The 26,464-nt window shown below is 57.2% G+C and overlaps 2 protein-coding genes across 14 annotated transcripts in view; both read left to right on the top strand.

Annotated features, from left to right (window-relative positions):
- The first annotated feature begins 92 nt into the window (after positions 1-92).
- On the top strand, positions 93-13,164 carry GTF2H4 (general transcription factor IIH subunit 4). 7 transcript variants are annotated; one of them, XM_071420448.1, is made up of 14 exons: positions 93-184; positions 1,448-1,585; positions 2,509-2,613; positions 3,773-3,904; positions 5,498-5,594; positions 5,690-5,778; positions 6,087-6,195; positions 6,898-6,966; positions 8,193-8,276; positions 9,183-9,366; positions 10,307-10,437; positions 10,922-10,969; positions 11,676-11,754; positions 12,451-13,164. In XM_071420448.1, exons 2-14 carry the CDS (start codon positions 1,473-1,475, stop codon positions 12,621-12,623), a joined length of 1,413 nt encoding a protein of 470 aa, XP_071276549.1. In that variant the 5' UTR covers positions 93-184; positions 1,448-1,472; the 3' UTR covers positions 12,624-13,164. The 7 variants fall into 7 exon arrangements, 6 of the variants coding, with proteins under 6 accessions (XP_071276549.1, XP_071276548.1, XP_071276546.1 ...); XM_071420447.1 differs by having other exon boundaries at positions 138-184; positions 1,271-1,585; XM_071420445.1 differs by lacking the exon at positions 93-184 and adding an exon at positions 715-1,136 and having other exon boundaries at positions 1,227-1,585.
- A 265-nt stretch (positions 13,165-13,429) lies between these two features.
- DHX16 (DEAH-box helicase 16) overlaps positions 13,430-26,464 on the top strand; it is a 22,450-nt gene continuing 9,415 nt past the window's right edge. For 2 of the 7 annotated variants that reach the window (XM_071420433.1, XM_071420435.1), the window contains exons 1-11: positions 13,430-13,985; positions 14,401-14,639; positions 16,337-16,481; positions 17,270-17,326; positions 18,470-18,724; positions 20,984-21,208; positions 21,950-22,138; positions 22,717-22,827; positions 23,629-23,744; positions 25,074-25,284; positions 25,822-25,920. In XM_071420433.1, the coding sequence (XP_071276534.1) occupies positions 13,776-13,985; positions 14,401-14,639; positions 16,337-16,481; positions 17,270-17,326; positions 18,470-18,724; positions 20,984-21,208; positions 21,950-22,138; positions 22,717-22,827; positions 23,629-23,744; positions 25,074-25,284; positions 25,822-25,920 (1,857 nt within the window). In that variant the 5' untranslated portion in view covers positions 13,430-13,775. Of the gene's footprint in view, positions 13,986-14,400; positions 14,640-16,336; positions 16,482-16,506; positions 16,524-16,733; positions 16,743-16,848; positions 16,857-17,269; positions 17,327-18,469; positions 18,725-20,983; positions 21,209-21,949; positions 22,139-22,716; positions 22,828-23,628; positions 23,745-25,073; positions 25,285-25,821; positions 25,921-26,464 lie in introns of those variants that run through there. The other 5 variants (XM_071420432.1, XM_071420434.1, XM_071420437.1 and 2 more) reach the window with 5 other exon arrangements.

Genomic DNA, 26,464 nt, shown 5'->3' with positions numbered 1-26,464 from the left:
ATAGCATCACGTGATCGGAAGCCGGCGTGTATGACGTCACGTGACCGGGGTAAAGGGAGGGGATAACATCACGTGACCGGGGGAAGGACGAGAATGGAGTCACGTGACCGGGAAAAGGGCGGGAGCTGCGATTGGGGGCGTGGCCCCGGCGGGAAGGGGGCGTGGCCGCGGGCCGCGGCGTGGGGTGAGTGTTTGGGGCGGATTTTGGGGCAAATTTGGGGGAATTTGGGGAGTTTGGGGGGGAAATCGGGGCTGGGGGGCGGCGGGGGCTGGAGGGCAGCGAGGGGGTTTGGGGTAATTGGGGTTAATTGGGGTTAATTGGGGGGTTTGGGGTAATTGGGGTTAATTGGGGAGGTTGGGGGGTTTGGGGTAATTGGGGTTAATTGGGGGGGGTTGGGGTAATTGGGGTTAATTGGGGTTAATTGGGGGGTTTGGGGTAATTGTGGGGTTTGGGTTAATTGGGGTTAATTGGGGTTAATTGGAGGTTTGGGGTCGTTGAGGTTAATCAGGGGGTTTGGGGTAATTTGGGTTAATTTGGGTTAATTGGGGGCAAAGTGGGAGTGGGGATTTCAGGGGATAATTAGGGGAGGTGCCCCCGTGTGTAACCCAGTGTAACCCCAGTGTAACCCGTGTGTAACCCCAGTGTATACCAGGTGTAACCCAGGTGTATCTCAGGTGTAACCCAGGTGTAACCCCCGGTGTATCCCTTGTGTAACCCCTGTGTAACCCAGGTGTAAGCCCGGAGATGTCGCGGGTGCAGCTGCAGTGCAAGAACCTGCCCGAGTTCCTGTCCCCGGTGTAACCCCTGTGTATCTCAGGTGTAACCCATGTGTAACCCCGGTGTAACCCAGGTGTAACCCATGTGTAACCCCTGTGTAACCCATGTGTAACCCGTGTGTAACCCCTGTGTAACCCAGGTGTAACCCTGGAGATGTCGCGGGTGCAGCTGCAGTGCAAGAACCTGCCCGAGTTCCTGTCCCCGGTGTAACCCGTGTGTAACCCCGGTGTAACCCCGGTGTAACCCCGTGTGTAACCCGTGTGTAACCCAGGTGTAACCCAGGTGTAACCCAGGTGTAACCCTGGAGATGTCGCGGGTGCAGCTGCAGTGCAAGAACCTGCCCGAGTTCCTGTCCCCGGTGTAACCCCTGTGTAACCCCGGTGTAACCCCGTGTGTAACCCTGGTGTAACCCGTGTGTAACCCCGGTGTAACCCCGTGTGTAACCCAGGTGTAACCCCTGTGTAACCCATGTGTAACCTGTGTGTATCTCAGGTGTAACTCAGGTGTGATGTCGCGGGTGCAGCTGCAGTGCAAGAACCTGCCCGAGTTCCTGTCCCCGGTGTAACCCGTGTGTAACCCCGGTGTAACCCAGGTGTAACCCAGGTGTAACCCAGGTGTAACCCAGGTGTAACTCAGGTGTAACTCAGGTGTGTCCCATGTGTAACCCAGGTGTATCCTGTGTGTAACCCTGGAGATGTCGCGGGTGCAGCTGCAGTGCAAGAACCTGCCCGAGTTCCTGCGGGGGCTGAGCCCCCCCACGCTGGACCGGCTCTATGGGCACCCGGCCACCTGCCTGGCCGTCTTCAGGTGGGCTAATTAACACTAATTAATACTAATTAGTACTAATTAATCCTTTATTTATCCTTTATTAACCCTAATTAATCAACATTAAATCTAAATAACCCTAAATGACCTCGTGCCACCTGTCTGGCCGTCTTCAGGTGGGCTAATTAGCGCTAATTAATGCTTATTAATGCTAATTAATGCTAATTAATCCTTGATTTATCCTTTATTAACCCTAATTAACCGACGTTAAAACTAAATGACTCAAAATGACCTCGTGCCACCTGCCTGGTGATGTTCAGGTGGGCTAATGAATGCTAATTAATGCTAATTAATACTAATTAACTCTTGATTTATCCTTTATTAACCCTAACTAACCAACATTTAATCTAAATAACCCTAAGTGACCTTGTGCTACCTGCCTGGCCGTCTTCAGGTGGGCTAATTAATGCTAATTAACACTAATTAATACTAATTAATCCTTAATTAATCCATAATTAAGCCTTCATTAGCCCTGATTAACCAAAATTAAAGCTAAATATAGCAAAATAATCGTGTGCCATCTGCTTGGCTGTCTTCAGGTGGGCTAATATTAATACCAATTAGTGTTAATTAGTCTTTAATTAATCATTAATTGTACCTAAATAATCCAAAATAACCCTGTGTCACCTGCCTGGCCTTCTTCAGGTGGATTAATTAACACCAATTAACCCTAGTTAACCTTTAATTAATTGTAATTAACCCTAATTTCCCCCCCCAGGGAGCTGCCAGGCCTGGCCCAGGCTGGGATTTGGGGCCATTTTGGGTGGATTTGGGGCCATTTTTGATGATTTTTGAGCTGTTTTTGATGGGATTTTGGGAGTTTTTTGGGGTGGGGTTTTTGGGGTGATTTTGGGGTGATTTTGGGGTGATTTTGGGGGTCCTGACCCCCCAAATTCTGCCCCCAGGGAGCTGCCAGGCCTGGCCCAGGCCGGGATCATGCGGATGCTGTTCCTGGAGCAGCCCCTGCCCCAGGCGGCCGTGGGGCTCTGGGTGAAGAAGGAGCACAGCAGGTGGGGCTGGGGCGATTTTGGGGGGTCCTGGGGTGGATTTGGGGGTCCTGGGGTGGATTTGGGGGAATTTTAGGGGAATTTATGGGGATTTCAGGGGGATTTTGGGGGATTTTTGGGAGGAAATTTGGGGTTTTTGGGGGGTGGTTTTGGGTCAAGAAGGAGCCCTGGGAATGGGGCTGGGGGCGATTTTGGGGGGTCCTGGGGAGGTTTGGGGGGTCCTGGGATGGATTTGGGGGTCCTGGGGTGGATTTGGGGGAATTTTGGGGGGTCCTGAGGGGGAAATTTGGGGTTTTTGGAGGGTGGTTTTGGGTCAAAAAGGAGCCCTGGGAATGGGGCTGGGGGCGATTTTGGGGGGTCCTGGGGAGGTTTGGGGGGTCCCTGAGGGGATTTTGGGGTCCTGGGGTGGATTTGGGGGAATTTTGGGGGGTCCTGAGGGGGAAATTTGGGGTTTTTGGGGGGTGGTTTTGGGTCAAAAAGGAGCCCTGGGAATGGGGCTGGGGGCGATTTTGGGGGGTCCTGGGAGGGGTTTGGGGGAATTTTGGGTGATTTAGGGACGTTTTTGGGGCTATTTTGGGGCGGTTTGGGGGTCTCAGGGAAAGTTTTGAGGTATTTTGGTTGATTTTGGGGCTATTTTGTGGTAATTTTGGGTATTTTTTGGGCTGTTTTTTGTGTGATTTTGGGGTGATTTGTGTAATTTCAGAGCTGTTTTGGGGCGATTCTCTGTGATTTTGGGGTGATTTTCTGTGATTCTGGGGCTGTTTTGGGGCGATTCTCTGTGATTTTGGGGTGATTTTCTGTGATTTTGGTGCAATTTGTGTAATTTTGTGGCTGTTTTGGGGCGATTCTTGGTGATTTTGGGGTGATTTTCTGTGATTTTGGTGCAATTTGTGTAATTTTGTGGCTGTTTTGGGGCGATTCTCGGTGATTTTGGGGTGATTTTGGGGCGATTCTCTGTGATTTTGGGGTGATTTTCTGTGATTTTGGGGCTGTTTTGGGGCAATTCTCGGTGATTTTGGGGTGATTTTCTGTGATTCTGGGGCTGTTTTGGGGCGATTCTCTGTGATTTTGGGGTGATTTTTTGTGATTTTGGGGCGATTTTCTGTGATTTTGGGGCGATTTTCGGTGATTTTGGGGTGATTTTGTGGCCTCTGTGTTTCAGGGAGCAGCAGCAGAGCCAGGAGGTGCTGCTGGAGCTGCGCCTGTGGCACCCCCACACCCTCCCGGGGGGGCTCCCGGGGGTCGCCCTGCACCCCAACTTCCGACAGAACCTGCGCGTGGCCCTGCTGGGGGGGTGAGGGGGAAATGGGGGGAAAAACAGGAAAAAATGGGGGGAAAAAACAGGAAAAAATGGGAGAAAAAAACAGAAAAAAAATGGGGAAAAAACCAGAAAAAATGGGGGAAAAAAACAGAAAAAATGGGGGAAAAAACCAGAAGAAATGGGGGGAAAAGTGGAGGGAAAATGGGGAAAAATAGGGGGAAAAATCAGAAAAAAATAGGGGGGAAAAGTCAGAGAAAATAGGGGGAAAATGGGGAAAAATCAGAAAAAAATAGGGGGGAAAAGTCAGAAAAAATGGGGGTAGAAATGGGGAAAAATAGGGGGAAAATCAGAAAAAAATAGGGGGGAAATGGGGGGGAGCATCAGAAAAAATGAGGGGAGAAATGGGGGGAAAATCAGAAAAAATGAGGGGGGAAATGGGGGGGAAAATGGGGAAAAAAATAGGGGGAAAATCAGAAAAAAATAGGGGGGGAAGGTCAGAAAAAAATGGGAGGGAAAATGGGGAAAAACGGAGGGAAAACGGGGAAAAAATAGGGGGAAAATCAGAAAAAAAATGAGGGGGAAAATGGGGGGAAAAATCAGAAAAAATGGGACAAAAGTCAGAAAAATAGGGGGAAAAATCAGAAAAAAAAAAAAAAAAGAGAGGAAATGAAGAGAAATGGGGGAAAAAAAATTAGAATAAATGGGGGGAAAATAGACTGATTTTGTAGGGTCCTGCAGGGCTCAGGTTCGTGTGGGAATTTGGGCCAAACAATCAGAAAATCAGGAATTTTGGGACACTTTTGGGATTTTTTTGGGTCTAGGGGTTTTGGGGGGCAGTTTTGGGGGCTTTTTGTTTTTTTGGGTTTTTTTTGGGGTCTAAACCCCCTCAGGGATTGCGGATTTTGGGGGTTACCTCAGAGCCGAGGCCTGTGTGCAAATTTAGGCCAAACAACCAGAAAATCGGGGTTTGTGAGGGGATTTTGGGAAGATTTTGGGACTTTTTGGGTCTGGGGGTTTTGGGGGGTGGTTTTTAGGTTTTTTGGGGTGGTTTTTGGGTCCAGATCCCCTCAGGGTGGTGATTTTGGGGGGGTCCTTCGGCAGCAAGGCCTGTGTGGGAATTTAGGCCAAACAACCAGAAAATCGGGGTTTGTGAGGGGATTTTGGGAAGATTTTGGGACTTTTTGGGTCTGGGAGTTTTGGGGGGGCGGTTTTTGGGTTTTTTGGGGTGGTTTTTGGGGTCAGATCCCCTCAAGGTGATGATTTTGGGGGGCCCCACAGCAGCAAGGCCTGCGTGGGAATTTAGGCCGAGCAACCAGAAAATTGGGATTCGTGAGGAGATTTCGGGACACTTTTGGCACTTTCTGGTTCTGGGGGTTTTGGGGGGTGGTTTTTAGGTTTTTTGGGGTGGTTTTTGGGTCCAGATCCCCTGAGGGTGGTGATTTTGGGGGGCCCCACAGCAGCAAGGCCTGTGTGGGAATTTAGGCCGAGCAACCAGAAAATGGGGATTCGTGAGGGGATTTTGGGAAGATTTTGGGACTTTCTGGTTCTGGGGGTTTTGTGGGGTGGTTTTTGGGGTTTTTTGGGGTGCTGACCCCCCCGGGGGCCGCGTTTTTGGGGTTCTGGCAGGGGCAAGGCCTGGTCAGACGACACGGCCCCGCTGGGCCCGGACCGGCATGCCCGCGACGTTCCCGCCCTGGACAAGTACGCCGAGGAACGCTGGGAGGTGGGAATTGGGACATTTTGGGGGATTTTGAGGCATTTTATGGGATTTTGGGGGGTTTTGGGGTGCCAAAGAGGCTGAATTTTTATTATTTTTAGGTGGTTTTGCACTTCATGGTTGGGTCCCCAAGCGCGGCCGTCAGCCAGGACCTGGCACAGCTGCTGGTGCAGGCCGGGCTCATGAAGAGGTTTGGGGGAATTTGGGGGAATTTGAGGGAATTTTGGGGGGTCCTGGAGTGTTTTGAGGGGAATTTGGGGCCCGTCCCCAATTTTGGGGTCACCAGTGAGGGAAACTGGGAGTTTTGGGGAGGATTTTGGGCCGATTTAATTGGATTTTGGGGAGGATTTTGGGCCGATTGAATTGGATTTTAGGGGGGATTTTGGGGAAGATTTTGGGCCGATTCGTTTGGATTTTGGGGTGCTGTGAATTTGGGGTGATTCCTGCAGATTTTGGGGTTTTCCTGACACCTCCTCCCCATTTTTTTGGGGTCCCCAGCGAGGGGGGGGAGCCGCCCTGCATCACCTCGGCCGGGTTCCAGTTCCTGCTGCTCGACACCCCCGCCCAGCTCTGGTTCTTCATCCTGCAGTACCTGAAGGGGGCCGAGGTCAGGGAGCCCCAAAATCCCCCAAAATTCGGGTTCGGGGAGCCCCAAAACCCCAGAAATTTGTGGGGGTCCCCAAAAAACCCGGAATTTACCTCAAAAACGACGCCCGGGTTTGGGGGTTTTGTCAACCGGGAGGTGCTGGGAGGGAAATCCCGAAATTTGGGGGGGGTCCTAAAACTCGGGAGGGTCCCCAAAAAATGGGGAGGGTCCCTAAAAGATCTAAAATTTTGGGAGTTTTAAAAAAAAATTGGGGATTTGCCCCAAAACGTGGCTCAGAGTGACCCCACCAGGGTTTGGAGCTTCGTTGTGGGATTTTGGGGGGGGATCCCAAAATTTGGGGGTGGGATCCCAAAAAAATCTGAGGGGGTCCCCAAAATCTGGGGAGGGTTCCTAAAATTTGGGGGTTTTCCGTTAAAATTTGGGGTTTTCCCTAAATTTGAGTTTTTCCCCCAAAATCTGGGGATGTTCCCCAAAAATTGGGGGGTCCCTAAAATCGGGGAGGGGGTCCTAAAATTTGTGGGGGGTCCCTAAAATTTGGGTTTTTCCCTAAAATTTGGGGGTTTTTTTCCACAAATTCGAGGTTTTTCCCCAAATCCGGGGAATTTCCCAAAATTTCGGGGAGGTCCCAAAAATCCCAAAATTTGGGGGGGGTTCCCCAAAAGCGCCGGGACCCCCCCAAACCCCCCCTGTGCCCCTCCCCAGGCGCGGGGCATGGACCTGGTGGAGATTTTGTCCTTCCTGTTCCAGCTGAGCTTCTCCACCCTGGGCAAGGTGGGACTGGGAGGGACTGGGAGGGAACTGGGAGGGGATTGGGAGGGACTGGGAGGGACTGGGAGGGGATTGGGAGGGACTGGGAGGGACTGGGAGGGACTGGGAGGGACTGGGAAGGAACTGGAGGGGATTGGGAAGGATTGGGATGGACTGGGATGAACTGGGAGGGATTGGGAGGGAACTGGGAGGGACTGGAATGAACTGAGAAGGGATTGAGGGGAACTGGGATGGACTGGGAGGGACTGGGATGAACTGGGAGGGGATTGAGGGGAACTGGGAAGGACTGGGAGGGGATTGGGAGGGACTGGGATGGACTGGGAAGGGATTTGGATGAACTGGGATGAATTGGGAGGGACTGGAATGAACTGGGAGGGGATTGATGGGAACTGGGAGGGACTGGGAGGGACTGGGAGGGGATTGGGGGGGACTGGGATGGGCTGGGATGAACTGGGAGGGAACTGGGAGGGATTGGGAGGGAACTGGGAGGGACTGGAATGAACTGGGAGGGGATTGAGGGGAACTGGGAAGGACTGGGAGGGGATTGGGAGGGACTGGAATGAACTGGGAGGGACTAGGATGGACTGGGAGGGGATTTGGAGGAACTGGGAGGAACTGGGATGAATTGAGAGGGGACTGGAATGAACTGGGAGGGGATTGAGGGGAACTGGGAAGGACTGGGAGGGGATTGGGAGGGACTGAGAGGGACTGGGAGGGATTGGGAAGGGATTTGGATGAACTGGGATGAATTGGGAGGGACTGGAATGAACTGGGAAGAGATTGAGGGGAACTGGGATGGACTGGGAGGGACTGGGATGAACTGGGACGGGATTTGGAGGGACTGGGAGGGGATTGGGATGAACTGGGAGGGGATTGAGGGGAATTGGGATGGACTGGGGGGCACTGGGGAGGGACTGGGATGAACTGGGAGGGGATTGGGGGGCGCACTGGAATGAACTGGTTTGAACTGGGAGGTTACTGGGCTGAACTGGGATGAACTGGGAGCGAACTGGGAGGTCAGTGGTGCGAACTGGTCCCAACTGGTCCCAACTGGTGCGAACTGGTGCGAACTGGTGCGAACTGGTGCGAACTGGTGCGAACTGGTGTGAACTGGTGTGAACTGGTCCCAACTGGTGCAAACTGGTGCAAACTGGTCCCAACTGGTGCAAACTGGTCCCGACTGGTGCAAACTGGTGCGAACTGGTGCAAACTGGTCCCGACTGGTGCAGGATTACTCGGTGGAGGGCATGAGCGAGTCCCTGCTGACCTTCCTGCAGCACCTGCGCGAGTTCGGGCTGGTGTTCCAGAGGAAGGTGAACTGGGAGCACTGGGAGCACTGGGAGGGCACATGGGGACACTGGGAGGGACTGGGGACACTGGGAGGGGACATTGGGGACACTGGGAACACTGGGAGGGGACACTGGGGACACTGGGGGGGAATGGGAGGGCATTGAGGGGACACTGGGAGGGACTGGGGACACTGGGAGAGACATTTGGGGGCACTGGGAGGGGACACTGGGAGGGACTGGGAGGGGACACTGGGGATACTGGGAGGGGACATTGGGGACACTGGGGATACTGGGAGGGACTGGGGACACTGGGGATACTGGGGACACTGGGAGGGACTGGGAGGGCATTGAGGGGACACTGGGAGGGGACATTGGGGACACTGGGAGGGACTGGGAGGGACATTTGGGGACACTGGGAGGTGCCAGGACTGACCTGGGCACACTCAGGGACACTGGGGACAGCTCCTGCCTCAATGGGGACACCAGGGGACATTTGGGGACACTCAGGGACAGCTCATGTCCCACCTGGGGACAGCTGGGGACAGCTGCTGGCACCTTGGGGACACATGGGGACACCAAGGACAATTCCTGGGGACACTCAGGGACACTCAAGGACAGCTCCTGTCCCATTGGGGACAGTTGGGGACATTTGGCGACACTCAGGGACAGCTCCTGGGGACACTCAGGGACACTCAAGGACAGCTCCTGCCCCCTTGGAGACACTTGGGGACACTCAGGGACACTCAGGGACAGCTCCTGGCCCCTTGGGGACAGTTGGGGACGTTGGGGACAGCTCCTGGGGACGTTGGGGACACTGGGGACAGTTCCTGGGGACACTTGGGGACACTGGGGACAGCTCCTGGCCCATTGGGGACACTTGGGGACAGTTCCTGGGGACACTTGGGGACACTGCGGTCACGCTGTCCCCAGCGGAAGTCGCGGCGCTTCTACCCGACCCGGCTGGCCATCGCGCTGGCCTCGGGGACAGCGGGGACATCGCTGGGGACAGCGCTGGGGACATCGCTGGGGACAGCAGGGACGGCGCTGGGGACAGAGCCCGACGGCCACGGCTTCATCCTGGTGGAGACCAACTACCGCATCTACGCCTACACAGGTGGCACTGGGGACACCTTGGGGACACCTGGGGACACCTTGGGGACACCTTGGGGACAGCCCTGTCACCCTAAGGGACACCTGGGGACACTTGGGGACAACCCAGGAGAGCTTGGGGACACCTTGGGGACAGCGCTGTCACCCTGAGGGACACCTGGGGACACCTGGGGACACCTGGGGACACCTTGGGGACAGCCCTGTCACCCTGAGGGACAGCTGGGAACAACCCAGGACACCTTGGGGACACCTTGGGGACAGCCCTGACACCTCCCTGTCACTCTGTGGGACACCCCTGGGGACATCTTGGGGACATGGCGCTGCCTGCCACCTCCCTGTCACCCTCGGTCCTCCCTGTGTCTCAATGTCCCCAACCCTCAATGCCCCCAATGTCCCCATCAATGTCCCCCATGTCCCAAATGTCCCCAATCCCCCCAATGTCCCCTCTGTCCTCAATGTCCCCAATCCCTCCAATGTCCCCAATGCCCTCAATCCTCCCAATGCCCCCATTGTCCCCAATGTCCCCATCAATGTCCCCAATGTCCCCAATCCCCTCCATGTCCCCTCAATGGCTCCAATGTCACAAATATCTCCAACCCCCCCAAATGACCCCAATCCCCCCAATGTCCCCTCAATGCCCTCATTGTCCCCAATGCCCCCTCATTGTCCCCAATCCCCTCAATGTCCCCTCAATGTCCCCAATGTCCCCAATGGCTCCAATGTCCCCAATATCTCCAACCCCGCCAAATGTCCCCAATGCCCCCATTGTCCCCAATCCCCCCAATGTCCCCGGTGTCCCCAATCCCCCGATGTCCCCTCAATGTCCCCAATCCCCCCGATGTCCCCGATGTCCCCTCAATGTCCCCATTGTCCCCAATCCCCCCAATGTCCCCAATGTCCCCAATCCCCCCGATGTCCCCTCAATGTCCCCGCGCTGTCCCCAGACTCGGAGCTGCAGGTCGCCCTCATCGCGCTCTTCTCGGAGCTCCTCTATCGCTTCCCCAACCTGGTGGTGGCCCAGGTGACAAGGGACAGCGTGCAGGCGGCCATCGCCAACGGCATCACCGCCGAGCAGGTGACACTGGGGACACTGGGGACACTGGGGACAATGGGGGGATTGGGGACATTGGGGACAGCGTGCAGGCGGCCATCGCCAACGGCATCACCGCCGAGCAGGTGACAATGGGGACACCAATGGGGACATTGGGGACATTGGGGACACTGGGGGGATTGGGGACATTGGGGACACTGGGGGGATTGGGGACATGGGGACATTGGTGACTCTGGTGACACTGGTGATGTTGGGGACATGGGGATTTGGGGACATTGGTGACTCTGGTGACACTGGTGATGTTGGGGACACTGGGGACATTGGTGGCACAGGGATTTGGGGACATTGGTGACTCTGGTGACACTGGTGATGTTGGGGACATTGGGATTGGGGGACATTGGTGACTCTGGTGACACTGGTGATGTTGGGGACATGGTGACATTGGTGACACGGGGACATTGGTGACATTGGTGACACTGGTGACACTGGTGGTGTCCCTCCCCCGCAGATCATTCACTTCCTGCGCACCCGCGCCCACCCCGTGATGGCCAAACAGGTGAGGGGACCCCAAAGGGGGGCCCAGATCCATTCTGGGGGTCCCAGATCCATTTTGGGGGGTCCCAAATCCATTCTGGGGGGTCCCAAATCCTTTATGGGGGGGTTCCCAAATTCTTTTGGGGGTCCCAAATCCATTCTGGGGGTTCCCAAATCCTTTGGGTATCCGGAATCCTTCAGGGGGCCTGAATTTGGAGGGTCCCAAATCCATTCTGGGGGGGGTCCCAAATCCTTTATGGGGGGGTCCCAAATTCTTTTGGGGGGTCCCAAATCCTTTATGGGAGGTCCCAAATCCTTTGGGTATCCGAAATCCTTCAGGGGGCCTGAATTTGGAGGGTCCCAAATCCTTTATGGGGGGTCCCAAATTCTTTTGGGGGATCCCAGATCCATTTTGGGGGTCCCAAATCCATTCTGGGGGGTCCCAGATCCATTCTGGGGATCCCAAATCCTTTATGGGGTGTCAAAAATCTTTTGGGGGTCCCATTCCTGGGGTACCCCACTGTCCCCCTGTGTCCCCTGTGTGTCCCCATCCGTGTCCCCTGTCCCCATGGTGTCCCTGTCCCCCTGTCCGTGTCCCTGTCCCCGTGTTCCCATGGTGTCCCTGTCCCTGTCCCCCTGTCCCTGTCCCCATGTCCCCACGGTGTCCCTGTCCCCTGTGTCCCCACCGTGTCCCCATGGTGTCCCTGTGTCCCTGTCCCTGTCCCCAGAGCCCGGTGCTGCCCCCGACCATCACGGACCAGATCCGGCTCTGGGAGCTCGAGCGGGACCGGCTGCGCTTCTCGGAGGGTCAGTGTCCCCAAAGTGTCCCCAAAGTGTCACCAAAGTGCCACCAGGGTAACCCCAAAGTGTCCCCAAGGTGTCCCCAGGGTGCCCCCAAAGTGTCACCAAAGTGCCCCCAAAATGGTCCCAAAGTGTCACCAAGGTGTCCCCAGGGTGCCCCCAAAATGGTCCCAAAGTGTCACCAAGGTGTCCCCAGGGTGTCACCAAAGTGTCCCCAAATTGTTCCCAAAGTGTCCCCAGGGTGCCACCAGGGAGTCCCCAAATATCACCAGGGTGTCACCAGAGTGCCCCCAAAGTGTCCCCAAAGTGTCCCCAAGGTGTCCCCAAAGTGCCACCAGGGTGTCCCCAGAGTGCTCCCAAATGCCACCAAGGTGTCCCCAAAGTGTCCCTGGAGGGTTCTGAAAGTGTCCCCAAGGTGGGAGGTGCCACCACAAGGTGGGAGGTGCCACCCAGGCCATGTCCCCAAAGTGGGAGGTGCCACCCTGGCCATGTCCCCAAAGTGGGAGGTGCCACCCCAAGGTGGGAGGTGCCACCCAGGCCATGTCCCCAAAGTGGGAGGTGCCACCCCAAGGTGGGAGGTGCCACCCAGGCCATGTCCCCAAAGTGGGAGGTGCCACCCTGGGGATGTCCCCGAGGTGGGAGGTGCCCCCAAAGGGCTGCCACGCCCCGCTGGCACTGTCCCCTCCCTCTGTCCCCCCCCAGGTGTGCTGTACAACCAGTTCCTGTCCCAGGTGGATTTCGAGGTGCTGCGGGACCACGCCCGGGCCCTGGGCGTGCTGGTGTTCGAGAACCCCGCGCGGCGCCTGATGGTCGTCACCCCCGCCGGCCACCCCGACGTCAAACGCTTCTGGAAGAGGCAGAAACACAACGGCTGACCCCAAAAACCCCAAAATCCCGGAGTTTGGGATCCCTGAAAACCCCGAAATCCTCAAAATCGCGGAGTTTGGGGTCCAAAAAACCCCGAAATCACAAAATTTGGGGTCGGAAATCACCAAATTTGGGGTTACTGGGGCACCCCGACGTCAAACGCTTCTGGAAGAGGCAGAAACACAACGGCTGACCCCAAAAACCCCAAAATCCCAGAGTTTGGGATCCCTGAAAACCCCAAAATCCTCAAAATCCCCGAGTTTGGGGTCAAAAAATCACCAAATTTGGGGTTACTGGGGCACCTCAATGTCAAACGCTTCTGGAAGAGGCAGAAACACAACGGCTGACCCCAAAAACCCCAAAATACCCAAAATCACTGAGTTTGGGATCCTCAAATCCTCAAAATCGCGGAGTTTGGGGTCCAAAAAACCCCAAAATCGCCGAATTTGGGGTCCTGTTGCCCCAAAATGTCCCTGCAAATCTAAAACTTTGGGTTTGGGATCTTTGGGGTTGCGGGTGCCCCAAAATTTGGGGTTCTGGCGCCTCGTTCCTACAGAAATCCAGGATTTGTAGGGGGAAATGTCATTTTTTTGTACAAACGCTGTTTTTTTGCGAAGGTTTTTTTGTAGTAAAAACTTTTTGAGCCAAAAAAGCGAAGTTTTGAGAGCCTGAGGGAAAAGTAGGTCTTGGAAATTTGGGGGATTTGGTGGGAAAATCCCGGATTTTGGGGAGAAAATTTTGGGGATTTTTGGGAATTTTGGAGTTGGAGGAGGGGGGGATTTCTGAGGGGAAAAACACGGATTTAGGGAAAATAGCGACGAATTCCCGGGGGAAAGACGGGATTGATGCATTTTGGGGATGAAAATGGGGAATTTGGGGATAAAACTGAGGATTTTGGAGATAAAAATCGGAATTTCGGTCCCAATATCCCAAATGCCGAATTTAGGTTGTGCTTCTCACCGCGGCGTTACGGTAAAGCCGCCATCGCTCTCGCGATATTACGGTAACGCCGCTAGTGGGCGCGGCCTCGCTCTGATTGGCCGAACCCGCCCGCCGCGGGCTACCCTTGCGCTGATTGGCCGAGTCTTTCCCGCGCTGTGCGCTGATTGGACAGCTCCGTGAGGGAGGAGGAGAAGGAGGAGGAAGACGCAGCAGCGGCCATGGCGGCCACGGCGGCCCTGGAGCGCTGGGTGTCGGGGCAGCTGCAGGAGCTGCTGGGCCTCAGCGCCCGCCATGTTCCCGCCTTCCTGGTGGCGCTGGCGCGGCGCAGCCGGAGCCTGGAGGAGCTGCTGGAGCGGCTGCGCGAGACCGAGGCCCTGCGCGTGGAGGAGCCGCGCGTGCGCGAGTTCGCGCGGCAGCTGTGGGACAAGGTGGGCGGGAACCCGTGAGGGGAGAGGGGGAAGGGGGCGGGGCTTCTCGAGGAGGCGCGAGAATGGGAGTGGGCGGGGCTTGTCTGAGGGGAGGTGGCTTTGTAGGGAGATGAAGGTGTGGCCTAAGGGAGTGGGCGTGGTTTGAACGCGGCCTATTTAGTGCTGGGGGCGTGGCCAACGGAGAATGCGAGAAGCCTAAAGACAAGGTGTGGTCAGAAGTGGGCGTGGTTTAACGAACTTTGAGGATGACATCACGACCAGTGGGCGTGGCTGCCACACAGAGCAACCAATCAGGCTGAGCTCTGGCTTGCAAATGGGCGTGGACATTTCTGGGTGTGGTCAAGTGGGTGTGGCCATATTGGGTGTGGTTCAGTGGGCGTATCCGTGGGCGTGTCCTGACCCCGCCCACCCGCAGGTGCCCCGTGAAGCCCCCCGGGAGCCCCCCGGCCGCGCGGCCGAGCGGGCGGCGCTGGAGCTGCAGCGCCAGAACCGCGGCTACCGATTGGTGGAGAGCGACGAGGAGGAGGCGGGGCCGGGCCCCGCCCACCCCGACCACGCCCAGAACGAGCCACGCCCCCGGCGGCGACACCTGAGGCGACGTCACCGCTCCGAGTCCCCCCCTGAGACCCCCCCGGCCGCGCCCGAGCCCCCACCGTGAGTGCAGGGGGGCATTTTGGGGTGAAATCCCCACATTTTGGGGTCACCCCAATTCTGGGGGGGCTTCCCTTCCCCTTGGGGCTCCCCCCTGATCCTTTGGGTGCTGCAATTTTGGGATTTCCCCTCTCAGAATCCCCCTAAAAAAACCCCTCAAATCCCACAAATTTCGCCTTTTTTTGTGCTCATGGGGGGATTTTGGGGGTCCCAGGTGGGGCTTGGGATCCCAGGTGGGATTTTGGAGTTCCCAAGTGGGGATTTTGGGGTTCCCAAGTGGGGTTTTGAGGTTTCCAGGTGGGGATTTTGGGATCCCAGGTGGGATTTTGGATGTCCTGAGTTGGATTTTTGGGGTTCCCAGTTGGGGTTTTTGGGTTCCTGAGTGGATTTTGTGTCTCCCAAGTTGATTTTTGGGGTTCCCAGGTGGGATTTTGGGTGTCCTGAGTTGGATTTTTGGGGTTCTCTGATGGAATTTGGGGTTCCCAGGTGGGGTTTTGGGCATCCCAGATGGAATTTTGGGTGTCCCAAGTTGGAGTTTTGGGGATCCCAGGTGAGATTTTGGGTGTCACAGGTGGGGATTTTGGGGTTCCCAGTTGGGATTTTGTGTCTCTCAAGTTGATTTTTGGGGTTCCCAGGTGGGGTTTTCGGATTCCCAGTTGGGATTTTGGGTGTCCTGAGTTGGATTTTTGGGGTTCCCAGTTGGGATTTTGGGTATCCCGAGTTGGATTTTTGGGGTTCCCGAGTTGATTTTGGGGTGGGATTTTCACCCTTCCTTTGCCTCCTGGCTGGGTTTTCCCTGCTCCCATCCCACCCCCTTTTCCCCAGGGGTGTTTTTGGGGTTCCCAAGATGGAATTTTGGGTCTTTCAAGTTGATTTTTGGGGTTCCCAGGTGGGATTTTGGGTGTCCTGAGTTTATTTTTGGGGTTCCAGGTGGGATTTTGGGTCTCTTAAGTTGATTTTTGGGGGTCCGAAGTGGGATTTTGGGATCCCAGGTGGGATTTTGGGTGTCCTGAGTTGGATTTTTGGGGTTCCCAGTTGGGATTTTGGGATCCCAGATGGAATTTTGGGTATCCCGAGTTGGATTTTTGGGGTTCCCGAGTTGATTTTGGGGTGGGATTTTCACCCTTCCTTTGCCTCCTGGCTGGGTTTTCCCTGCTCCCATCCCACCCCCTTTTCCCCAGGGGTGTTTTTGGGGTTCCCAAGATGGAATTTTGGGTCTTTCAAGTTGATTTTTGGGGTTCCCAGGTGGGATTTTGGGTGTCTCAAGTTGATTTTTGAGGGTCTCAGATGGGATTTTGGGTTCCCAGGTGGGGATTTTTGGGGTTCCCAGTTGGGATTTTGGGATCCCAGATGGAATTTTGGGTGTCCCGAGTTGGATTTTTGGGGTTCCCAGTTGGGATTTTGTGTCTCCCAAGTTGATTTTTGGGGGTCCCAGGTGGGATTTTGGGTGTCCTGGGTTGGACTTTTAGGATTCCCACGTGGGGATTTTGGGGTTCCTGAGTGGATTTTGTGTCTCCCAAGCTGATTTTTGGGGGTCCCAGATGAGATTTTGGATGTCCCGAGTTGGGATTTTTGGGGTTCCCGAGTTGATTTTGGGGTGGGATTTTCACCCTTCCTTTGCCTCCTGGCTCCCATCTCCCCCTCCCCTCTCCCCGGGGGTGTTTTTGGGGTCCCCCCGCCCATTCCTGGCCCTCCCCAAGGGCCCCCGAGGAGCCGGAGGAGGAGTGGGAGGCGTCGGAGCGGGAGCGGCTGCGGGACCTGCGCGAGCGCGACGCCTTCGCCGAGCGCCTGCGGCGGCGGGACCGGGACCGGGACAGGGACAGGGGCGCTCGGGGGGACCCCAAGGTGGGGCCCGGGGGGGTTTGGGGCGCTCGGGGGGACCCCAAGGTGGGGCCTGGGGGGTTTGAGGGGGGTTTGGGGGGAGTTTGGGGGGTCCCAGGGGGGTCCCAGGGGGGTTTGGAGGGTCCTGGGGGGGGTTTGAGGGGGGTTTGGGGGGCTGGGAGGGCACGGGGAGACTCCAAGGTGGGGCCTGGGGGGGTCCCAGGGGGGTTTGAGGGGGGTTTGGGGGGTTCCTGGGGGGATTTGGGGGCACGGGGGGACCCCAAGGTGGGGCCTGGGGGGTCCTAGGGGAGTTTGGGGGGCTGGGGGGACCCCAAGGTGGGGCTTGGGAGGGTCTTGGGGGGGGTTTGGGGGGCTGGGAGGGGATGGGGGGACCCCAAGGTGGGGGCTGGGGGGGGGCTATGGGGGGTTTGAAGGGGATTTGGGGGTGTCCTGGGGGGGTTTGGGGGGCACGGGGGGGTCCCAGGGGGGTTTGGAGGGTCCTTGGGGGGATTTGGGGGGGGGGGTCTCAGGGGAGTTTGGGGGGTCCTGGGGGGGTTTGGGGGGGCTGGGAGGGCATGGGGGAACCCCAAGGTGGGGCCTGGGGGGGTCCCAGGGGGGTTTGGGGGGTCCTGGGGGGGTTTGAGGGGAGTTTGAAGGGGCTGGGGGGGCCTGGGGTGACTCCAAGGTGGGCCTGGGGGGCTTTGGGGGGGTCCTGGGGGGCTGGGGGTGCTCAGGGGGTCCCCAAGGTGGGCTCGGGGGGGTTTGGGGCATTCTCAGTGGGATCGGGGCCCTCACCCCCTTTCCCTGCCCAGGCCTACGAGGAGGCCCAGAAACGCCTGAAAATGGCAGAGGAGGAGCAGAGAGCCCTGGTGAGAGACAGGGAGGGAGGAGCCCCCAAATGCCCATTTCCCCTTTTCCTCCACATTTTCCCTATTTCCCCAAATCCCAGAGCACCCGCCCATTTCACCCCATTTTAATGCCATTTTTTCCCCATTTTTTCCCCCATTTTTTCCCCCAGATCCCCGAGCTGCGCAAGCGCTCCCGCCACGAGTACCTGCCCATTGCACCCCATTTTAATCCCATTTTTTCACCATTTCACCCAATTTTTTCCCATTTTAATGCCATTTTTCCCCATTTTTTCCCCGTTTTCCCCCAGATCCCCGAGCTGCGCAAGTGCTCCCGCCGCGAGTACCTGCCCATTTCACCCCATTTTAATCCCATTTTACCCCATTTTAATGCCATTTTTTCACCATTTCACCCCATTCTAATCCCATTTTTTCTCATTTTAATCCCATTTTTTCCCATTTTAATGCCATTTTTCCCCATTTTTTCCCCATTTCTCCCCCAGATCCCCGAGCTGCGCAAGCACTCCCACCACGAGTACCTGCCCATTGCACCCCATTTTAATCCCATTTTTCCACTATTTTACCCCATTCTAATCCCAGTTTTTCCCCATTTCACCCCATTTTTTCCCATTTTAATGCCATTTTTTCCCCATTTCTCCCCAGATCCCCGAGCTGCGCAAGCGCTCCCGCCGCGAGTACCTGCCCATTGCACCCCATTCTAATCCCATTTTACCCCATTTTAATCCCATTTATTCACATTTTAATGCCATTTTTTCTCATTTCACCCCATTTTTTCACCGTTTCACCCAATTTTTTTCCCATTTTTTCCCCCATTTTTTGCCCCCAGATCCCCGAGCTGCGCAAGCGCTCCCGCCGCGAGTACCTGCCCATTGCACCCCATTTTTTCCCATTTCCCCCCCATTTTTTCCCCATTTCACCCCATTTCACCCCATTTTTTCCCATTTCCCCCCCATTTTTTCCCCATTTCACCCCATTTCACCCCATTTTAATCCCATTTTTTCACCATTTCCCCCATTTTTTCCCCCATTTTTGCCCCCAGATCCCCGAGCTGCGCAAGCGCTCCCGCCGCGAGTACCTGCCCATTTTACCCCATTTTAATGCCATTTTTTCCCATTTTTTTCCTGTTTTTTCCCCATTTCTCCCCAGATCCCCGAGCTGCGCAAGCGCTCCCGCCGCGAGTACCTGGCCAAGCGGGAGCGGGAGAAGCTGGAGGAGCTGGAGCAGGAGATCCAGGACGAGGAGCTGCTCTTCGGGGAGGAGGCGCTGACGCTGCCCGAGCGCCGCGAGCTGAGCTACAAACGGCGCCTGAGGGACCTGGCCCAGGACTACAAACGGGCGGGGGCCAGGGAGCAGCTGGAGAGGAGCAGCCGCTACCACATCCCCGAGGAGACGCGGGACAAGGTGGGGGAAACTAAAATCTGCACTGGAAAAACCCCGAAATCAGCAGCTGAAAAATCCCGAAATTGGCACCTGAAAAATCCCGAAATTGGCACCTGAAGAACTCCGGAATTGGCACCTGAGAAACCCCCAAAATTCACACCTGAAAAATCCCGAAATTGGCACCTGAAAAATCCTGAAATTGGTACTTGAAAAATCCCAAAATTTGCACCGGAAAACCCCCAAAATCAGCAGCTGAAATTCAGCTGAAATGAGCGCCTGAAAAAGCCCAGAATTGGTACTTGAAGTATCTGAGAAACCCCCAGAGTTGGAACCTGAAAAATCCCAAAATCAGCAGCTGAAAAATCCTGAAATTGGTACTTGAAAAATCCTGAAATTGGCACCTGAAAGATCCCAAAATTGGCACCTGAAAAATCCCAAAATTGGTACCTGAGAAATCCCAAAATTGGTACCTGAAATATCTGAGAAAACCCCAGAGTTGGAACCTGAAAAATCCCAAAATTGGTACCTGAAAAATCCTGAAATTGTTACCTGAAAAATCCTGAAATTGTTACCTGAAAAATCCCAAAATTGGCACCTGAAAAATCCCAAAATTGGTGCTTGGGGAGGGGCAGCCGCTACCACATCCCCGAGGAGACGCGGGACAAGGTGGGGGAAACTAAAATCTGCACTGGAAAAACCCCAAAATCAGCAGCTGGGAAATGCTGAGATGAGCGCCTGAAAAATCACAAAATTGGTACTTGAGAAATCCCAAAATTGGTACCTGAAAAATCCCAAAATTGGTACTTGAGAAATCCCAAAATTGGTACTTGAAATATCTGAGAAAACCTCAGAGTTGGAACCTGAAAAATCCCAAAATCAGCAGCTGAAAAATCCTGAAATTGGTACTTGAAAAATCCTGAAATTGGCACCTGAGAAATCCCAAAATTGGTACTTGAAATATCCTGAAATCAGCACCTGAAAACCCTGAAAATCAGCAGCTGAAATTCAGCTGAAATGCTGAGATCGGCGCCTGAAAAATCCCGGAATTGGTACCTGAAATATCTGAGAAAACCCCAGAGTTGTAACCTGAAAAATCCCAAAATTGGTGCTTGAAATATCTGAGAAAACCTCAGAGTTGGAACCTGAAAAATCCTCGAAATCGGCACCTGAGAAATCCCCAAATTGGTGCTTGAAAAATCCTGAAATCTGCACCGGAAAACCCCCAAAATCAGCAGCTGAAATTCAGCTGAAATGAGCACCTGAAAAATCCCAAAATCTGCACCGGAAAATCCCCTCACTGACCCCCAATCCCCCCAAGCCGCCCCCAAATCCCCCCTAAAACCTCTCCCCATGATCCCAAATTCCCCCAAACCCCCCTAAAACCTCTCCCCATGACCCCAAACCTCTTCCCATGATCCCAAACCTTCCCAAACCCCCCTAAAACCTCTCCCCATGACTCCAAACCCCCCCAATCCCCCCCAAACCCCATCCCTGAACCCCCAAACCTCTCCCCACGACCCCAAACCTCTCCCCATGACCCCAAACCCCCTCAAACCCCCCCAAATCCCCTCACTCTCTCCCAATCCGCCCCCAAAACCTCTCCCCATGATCCCAAATGCCCCCAAACCCCCCTAAAACCTCTCCCCATGACCCCAAACCTCTCCCAATGCTCCCAAACCTCTCCCCATGATCCCAAACCCCCCAAATCCCCCCAAAACCCCCCAGTCGCCCCCCAAAACCTCTGCCCATGACCCCAAACCCTCCAAATCCCCCCTAAAACCTCTCCCCATGACCCCAAACCTCTCCCCATGACCCCAAAGCCCCCCAAATGCCCCCAAATCCCTTCACTCTCTCCCAATCCCCCCCAAAACCTCTCCCCATGATCCCAAATCCCCCCAAATCCCCCCCAAACGCCCCCGAAATGCCCTTGCTCACCCCCAATCCCCCCTAAACCTCTCCCCATGACCCCAAACCCCCCCCAAACCCCCATAAAACCACTCCCCATGACCCCAAACCCCCCCCAGTCTCCCCCAAATCCCCTCAATCCCCCCCAAAACCTCTCCCCATGATCCCAAACCCCCCCCAGATCCCCATAAACCCCCCCAACCCCCCCCAATCCCCTCGCTGACCCCCAATCCACCCCCAAAACCTCTCCCCATGACCCCAAACCCCTCCCCATGATCCCAAACCTCTCCCCACGATCCCAAACCTCTCCCCATGACCCCAAACCCCCTCAAACCCCTCAATCCCCTCACTGACCCCCCAATCCCCCCCCAACAGAAGATTCCGGAGCGGGAGGAGGCGCAGGAGGAGGCGCTGGCGCCGCGGGACGAGCAGCGGCGCTGGGAGGAGCAGCTGCTGGGGGCGGCCGCGCTGCGCTTCGGGGCCAGGGACGCGCGCGGCAGGGACGGCAAGGATGGGAAGGAATATGAGCTGCTGCTGGAGGAGGAGGAGATGGTGCAGTTCATCAGTGCTGCTCAGCTCGAGGGCACTGACCCCCAAAAGGTGGGGTTTGGGGTCACCCTGGGGGTCCTGACAGGGTTTGAAGGGGATTTGGGGTGATTTGGGGGGGATTTGGGGTGGTTTGGGATGGTTCAGGGGGGTTCAGGGGGGATCAGAGCTGCTGCTGGAGGAGGAGGAGATGGTGCAGTTCATCAGTGCCGCTCAGTTAGAGGGCACTGACCCCCAAAAGGTGGGGTTTGGGGTCACCTTGGGGGCCCTGAGTGGGTTTGGGGTCACCCTGGGGCTCCTGAGTGGGTTTGGGGTCACCCTGGGGGCCCTGAGTGGGTTTGGGGTCATAGGAAGGGGTTTGGGGGGATTTGGTGTGAATTTGGTGACCCTGGGGTGTCCCCAGGGTGTCCCCAAGGCCGAGCACCACCAGCAGTGGGTGGTTATTGGTGATTTTGGGGTGAATTTGGGGTGATTTTGGTGACACTGAGGGTGACCCCAATGACCCTGGGCTGTCCCCAGGATGTCCCCGAGGCCGTCCCCGAGGCCGAGCGCCGCCGGCAGTGGGTGGTTACTGGGGGGAGCGGGGTGAATTTGGGGTGAATTTGGGGTGAATTTGGGGTGAATTTGGGGTGGATTTGGTGACCCCAATGACCCTGGGCTGTCCCCAGGATGTCCCCGAGGCTGTCCCCGAGGCCGAGCGCCGCCGGCAGTGGGTGGAACCGGGGTGAATTTGGGGTGAATTTGGTGACACTGAGGGTGACCCCAATGACCCCGAGGTGTCCCCGGTGTCCCCAGGATGTCCCCGAGGCCGTCCCCGAGGCCGAGCGCCGCCGGCAGTCGCTCCAGGACGGCCGCCGGGCCCTGCCCATCTTCCCCTTCCGGGACGAGCTGGTGGCGGCCGTGGCCCAGCACCAGGTGCTGGTGATCGAGGGCGAGACCGGCTCGGGGAAAACCACCCAGATCCCCCAGTACCTGCACGAGGAGGTGAACTGGGAGCACTGGGAGCACTGGGAGCACTGGGAGGGGATTGGGGGGGGATTGAGGGAAATTGGGGGGAAATTGGGAGGGGATTGTGGGGGACTGGGAGCACTGGGAGGGGATTGGGGGAAATTGGAAGGGACTGGGAGGGACTGGGAGGGGATTGGGAGGGGATTGGGGGAAACTGGGAGGGACTGGGAGGGACTGGGAGGGGATTGAGAGGAACTGGGAGGGGATTGGGGGAAATTGGAAGGGATTGGGAGGGACTGGGAGGGGATTTGGGGCAATTGGGAGGGACTGGGAGGGGATTGGGATGGACTGGGAGGGAATTGAGAGGGACTGGGAAGGGATTGGGTGGGACTGGGAAGGGATTGGGTGGGACTGGGAGGGGATTGGGGGGCACTGGGCTGAACTGGGAGGGACTGGGATTGAACTGGGAGTGATTTGAGAGGATTTGGGGTCCTGGGGGGATCCGGGGCCGCTCAGGTCTCGTTTTTGGGGTCGGTTCAGTTCCAGGCGGGTCCCTCGGGCTCGGGGGTCTCTGTGACCCCCCCTGACCCCCACATTGTCCCCGATGTCCCCAGGGCTACACGCGGGGGGGGCTGAAGATCGGCGTGACGCAGCCGCGACGCGTGGCAGCCATGAGCGTGGCAGCCAGGGTGGCCGTGGAGATGGGGACAAAGCTGGGCAACGAGGTGACAAAGGGGACATTAGGGGACATTGGGGACATTGGGGACATTGGGGGCACTGAGGACACTGGGGACATTGGGGGACATGGGGGGACATGGGGGACATTGGGGACACTGGGGACAATGGGGACAATGGGGGCACTGGGGACATTGGGGGACATGGGGGGACATTGGGGACAACGGGGACATTGGGGGCACTGGGGACATTGGGGGACATGGGGGGACATTGGGGACACTGGGGACATGGGAGACATTGGGGGGCAATGGGGACATTGGGGGACATGGGGGACATTGAGGACAATGGGGACACTGGGGACAATGGGGGACATGGGGGGACACTGGGGACACTGGGGGGCAGTGGGGACCTGGGGGGACACTGGGGAGACTGGGGACATGGGGGGACATTGGGGACATGGGGGGACACTCGGGACATTGGGGGACATGGGGGAGACTGAGGACATGGGGGACATTGGAGACACTGGGGACACTGGGGACATGGGGGGACATTGGGGACATGGGGGACATTGGGGACACTGGGGACATTGGGGACATTGGGGGGACACTGGGGACCCTGGGGACATGGGGGAGACTGGGGACACTGGGGGGACATTGGGGACACTGGGGACACATCCCTACCCCCAGCCACACCGTCCCCACCTTGGGGACACGTCCTGCTCACTCTGGGGACACTTGGGGCACGTGAGTGACCTCGGGGGGGTGGCCCGAGTGACCCTGAGGGTGACAGCGACCCCGGGGAGGGGACAGCAGCCCCGGGGAGGTGACAGGGCCGTGTCCCTTGTCCCCAAGGTCGGGTACAGCATCCGCTTCGAGGACTGCACGTCGGAGCGCACGGTGCTCAAGTACATGACGGACGGGATGCTGCTGAGGGAGTTCCTGACAGAGCCCGACCTGGCCTCCTACAGGTGACACTGGGGACATTGGGGACATTGGGGACACTGGGGACACTGGGGACATTGGGGACACTGGGGACACTGGGGACACTGGGGACATTGGGGACACTGGGGACACTGGGGACAGGGACAGCCAGGGGACATTGGGGACACCTGGGGATGCTGCTGAGGGAGTTCCTGACAGAGCCTGACCTGGCCTCCTACAGGTGACACTGGGGACACTGGGGGGACATTGGGGACACTGGGGACACTGGGGACATTAGGGACACTGGGGACATTGGGGACAGGGACAGCCAGGGGACATTGGGGATGTGTCCTTCTTTGTGTCCCTGTCCCTGTGTCCCTGTTCCTGTGTCCATCCCTGTGTCCCCGTGTCCATGTCCCCATGTCCATCCCCGTGTCCCTGTCCTTTTCCCCATGTCCATCTCTGTGTCCGTGTGTCCATCCCGGTGTCCGTGTGTCCGCAGCGTGATCATGGTGGACGAGGCCCACGAGCGCACCCTGCACACGGACGTGCTCCCTGTGTCCCTGTGTCCCTGTGTCCATCCCTCTGTCCCTGTCCCCATGTCCATCCCTGTGTCCCTGTGTCCCCATGTCCATCCCCATGTCCTCGTGTCCATCCCGGTGTCCATGTGTCCATCTCTGTGTCCTCAGTGTGATCATGGTGGACGAGGCCCACGAGCGCACCCTGCACACGGACGTGCTCCCTGTGTCCCCATGTCCCCGTGTCCCCATGTCCATCTCCGTGTCCGTGTGTCCCCATGTCCATCCCCATGTCCGTGTGTCCATCCCAGTGTCCGTGTGTCCTCAGTGTGATCATGGTGGATGAGGCCCACGAGCGCACCCTGCACACAGACGTGCTCCCTGTGTCCCCATGTCCCCATGTCCATCTCCGTGTCCGTGTGTCCATCCCTGTGTCCCCATGTCCATCCCCGTGTCCGTGTGTCCTCAGTGTGATCATGGTGGACGAGGCCCACGAGCGCACCCTGCACACGGACGTGCTCCCTGTGTCCCTGTGTCCCCATGTCCATTCCCATGTCCCCATGTCCATCTCCGTGTCCGTGTGTCCGCAGCGTGATCATGGTGGACGAGGCCCACGAGCGCACCCTGCACACGGACGTGCTCCCTGTGTCCCTGTCCCCGTGTCCATCCCCATGTCCATCCCTGTGTCCCCATGTCCATCTCCGTGTCCGTGTGTCCGCAGTGTGATCATGGTGGACGAGGCCCACGAGCGCACCCTGCACACGGACGTGCTCCCTGTGTCCCCATGTCCCTGTGTCCCTGTGTCCCCATGTCCATTCCCATGTCCGTGTGTCCATCCCGGTGTCCGTGTGTCCTCAGTGTGATCATGGTGGACGAGGCCCACGAGCGCACCCTGCACACGGACGTGCTCTTCGGCCTCATCAAGGACATCGCTCGCTTCCGGCCGCAGCTCAAGGTCCTGGTGGCCTCGGCCACGCTGGACACCGAGCGCTTCTCGGCCTTCTTCGACCACGCGCCCGTGTTCCGCATCCCGGGGCGCCGCTTCCCCGTCGACATCTACTACACCAAGGTGACACTGGGGACACTGGGACACTGGGGACATTGGGGACATTGGAGACATTGGGAACACTGGGGACATTGGGGACACTGGGGACACTGGGGGCGTTCAGGGCATTGGGGTCATCCCGGGGCGCCGCTTCCCCGTCGACATCTACTACACCAAGGTGACACTGGGGACATTGGGGACATCAGGGGACACTGGGGACATTGGGGGTGTTCAGGGCATTGGGGACATTGGGGACATTAATGGGGACATTGGGGGTGTTCAGGGCATTGGGGACACTGGGGACATTGGGGACATCAGGGGACATTGGGGGTGCTCAGGGCATTGGGGACATTGGGGACACTGGGGACATTGATGGGGACACTGGGGGTGCTCAGGGGTACCAGGCTCTGTGGGCTCTTGACAGTGTTTGGGGACACAGGAGAAGGGGGGGATGGCTGGGGATCTCTGGGGACAGCTGGTGCTGGTGTCCCCATGTCCCCTGTGTCCCCAATGTCCCCAATGTCCCCCAATGTCCCCCTGGTGTCCCCAATGTCCCTGCAGGCGCCTGAGGCCGATTACCTGGAGGCCTGCGTGGTGTCGGTGCTGCAGATCCACGTCACCCAACCCCCGGGGGACATCCTGGTCTTCCTCACCGGGCAGGTCAGTGTCCCCTCAGTGTCCCCTCAGTGTCACCTGGGTGTCACCTCAGTGTCCCCTCAGTGTCCCCCTGCTGTCCCCATCCCTGCAGGTGTCCCTGTTCTCTGCTGTCCCCAACCCCAATTTCCTGCCGCCGGTCTTTGTCCCTTTGTGTCCCCAGTCTCCCAAATGTCCCCAATGTCCCTGATGTCCCCAATGTCCCCGATACTCCCGGGTGTCCCCAATGTCCCCAACACTGTCCCCAATGTCAGGAGGAGATCGAGGCCTGCGTGGAGCTGCTGCAGGAGCGCTGCTGGTGCAATGTCCCCAATGTCCCCAATGTCCCTGATAACCCCAATGTCCCCAATCCCCTGGGTGTCCCTGATCCCCCGATAACCCTGAGTGTCCCCAATGTCCCCAACGCTGTCCCCAATGTCCCCTGGGTGTCAGGAGGAGATCGAGGCCTGCGTGGAGCTGCTGCAGGAGCGCTGCTGGTGCAATGTCCCCAATGTCCCCAATGTCCCCAATCCCCTGGGTGTCCCTGATCCCCTGATAACCCTGGGTATCC

Source organism: Agelaius tricolor, unplaced genomic scaffold (genome assembly GCF_023055355.1).
Source record: "Agelaius tricolor isolate 1412-34295 unplaced genomic scaffold, bAgeTri1.0.p SCAF_142, whole genome shotgun sequence".
In the NCBI taxonomy this organism is placed as follows: Eukaryota; Metazoa; Chordata; class Aves; order Passeriformes; family Icteridae; genus Agelaius; species Agelaius tricolor.
This window is presented reverse-complemented; position numbering and strand designations above follow the sequence as displayed.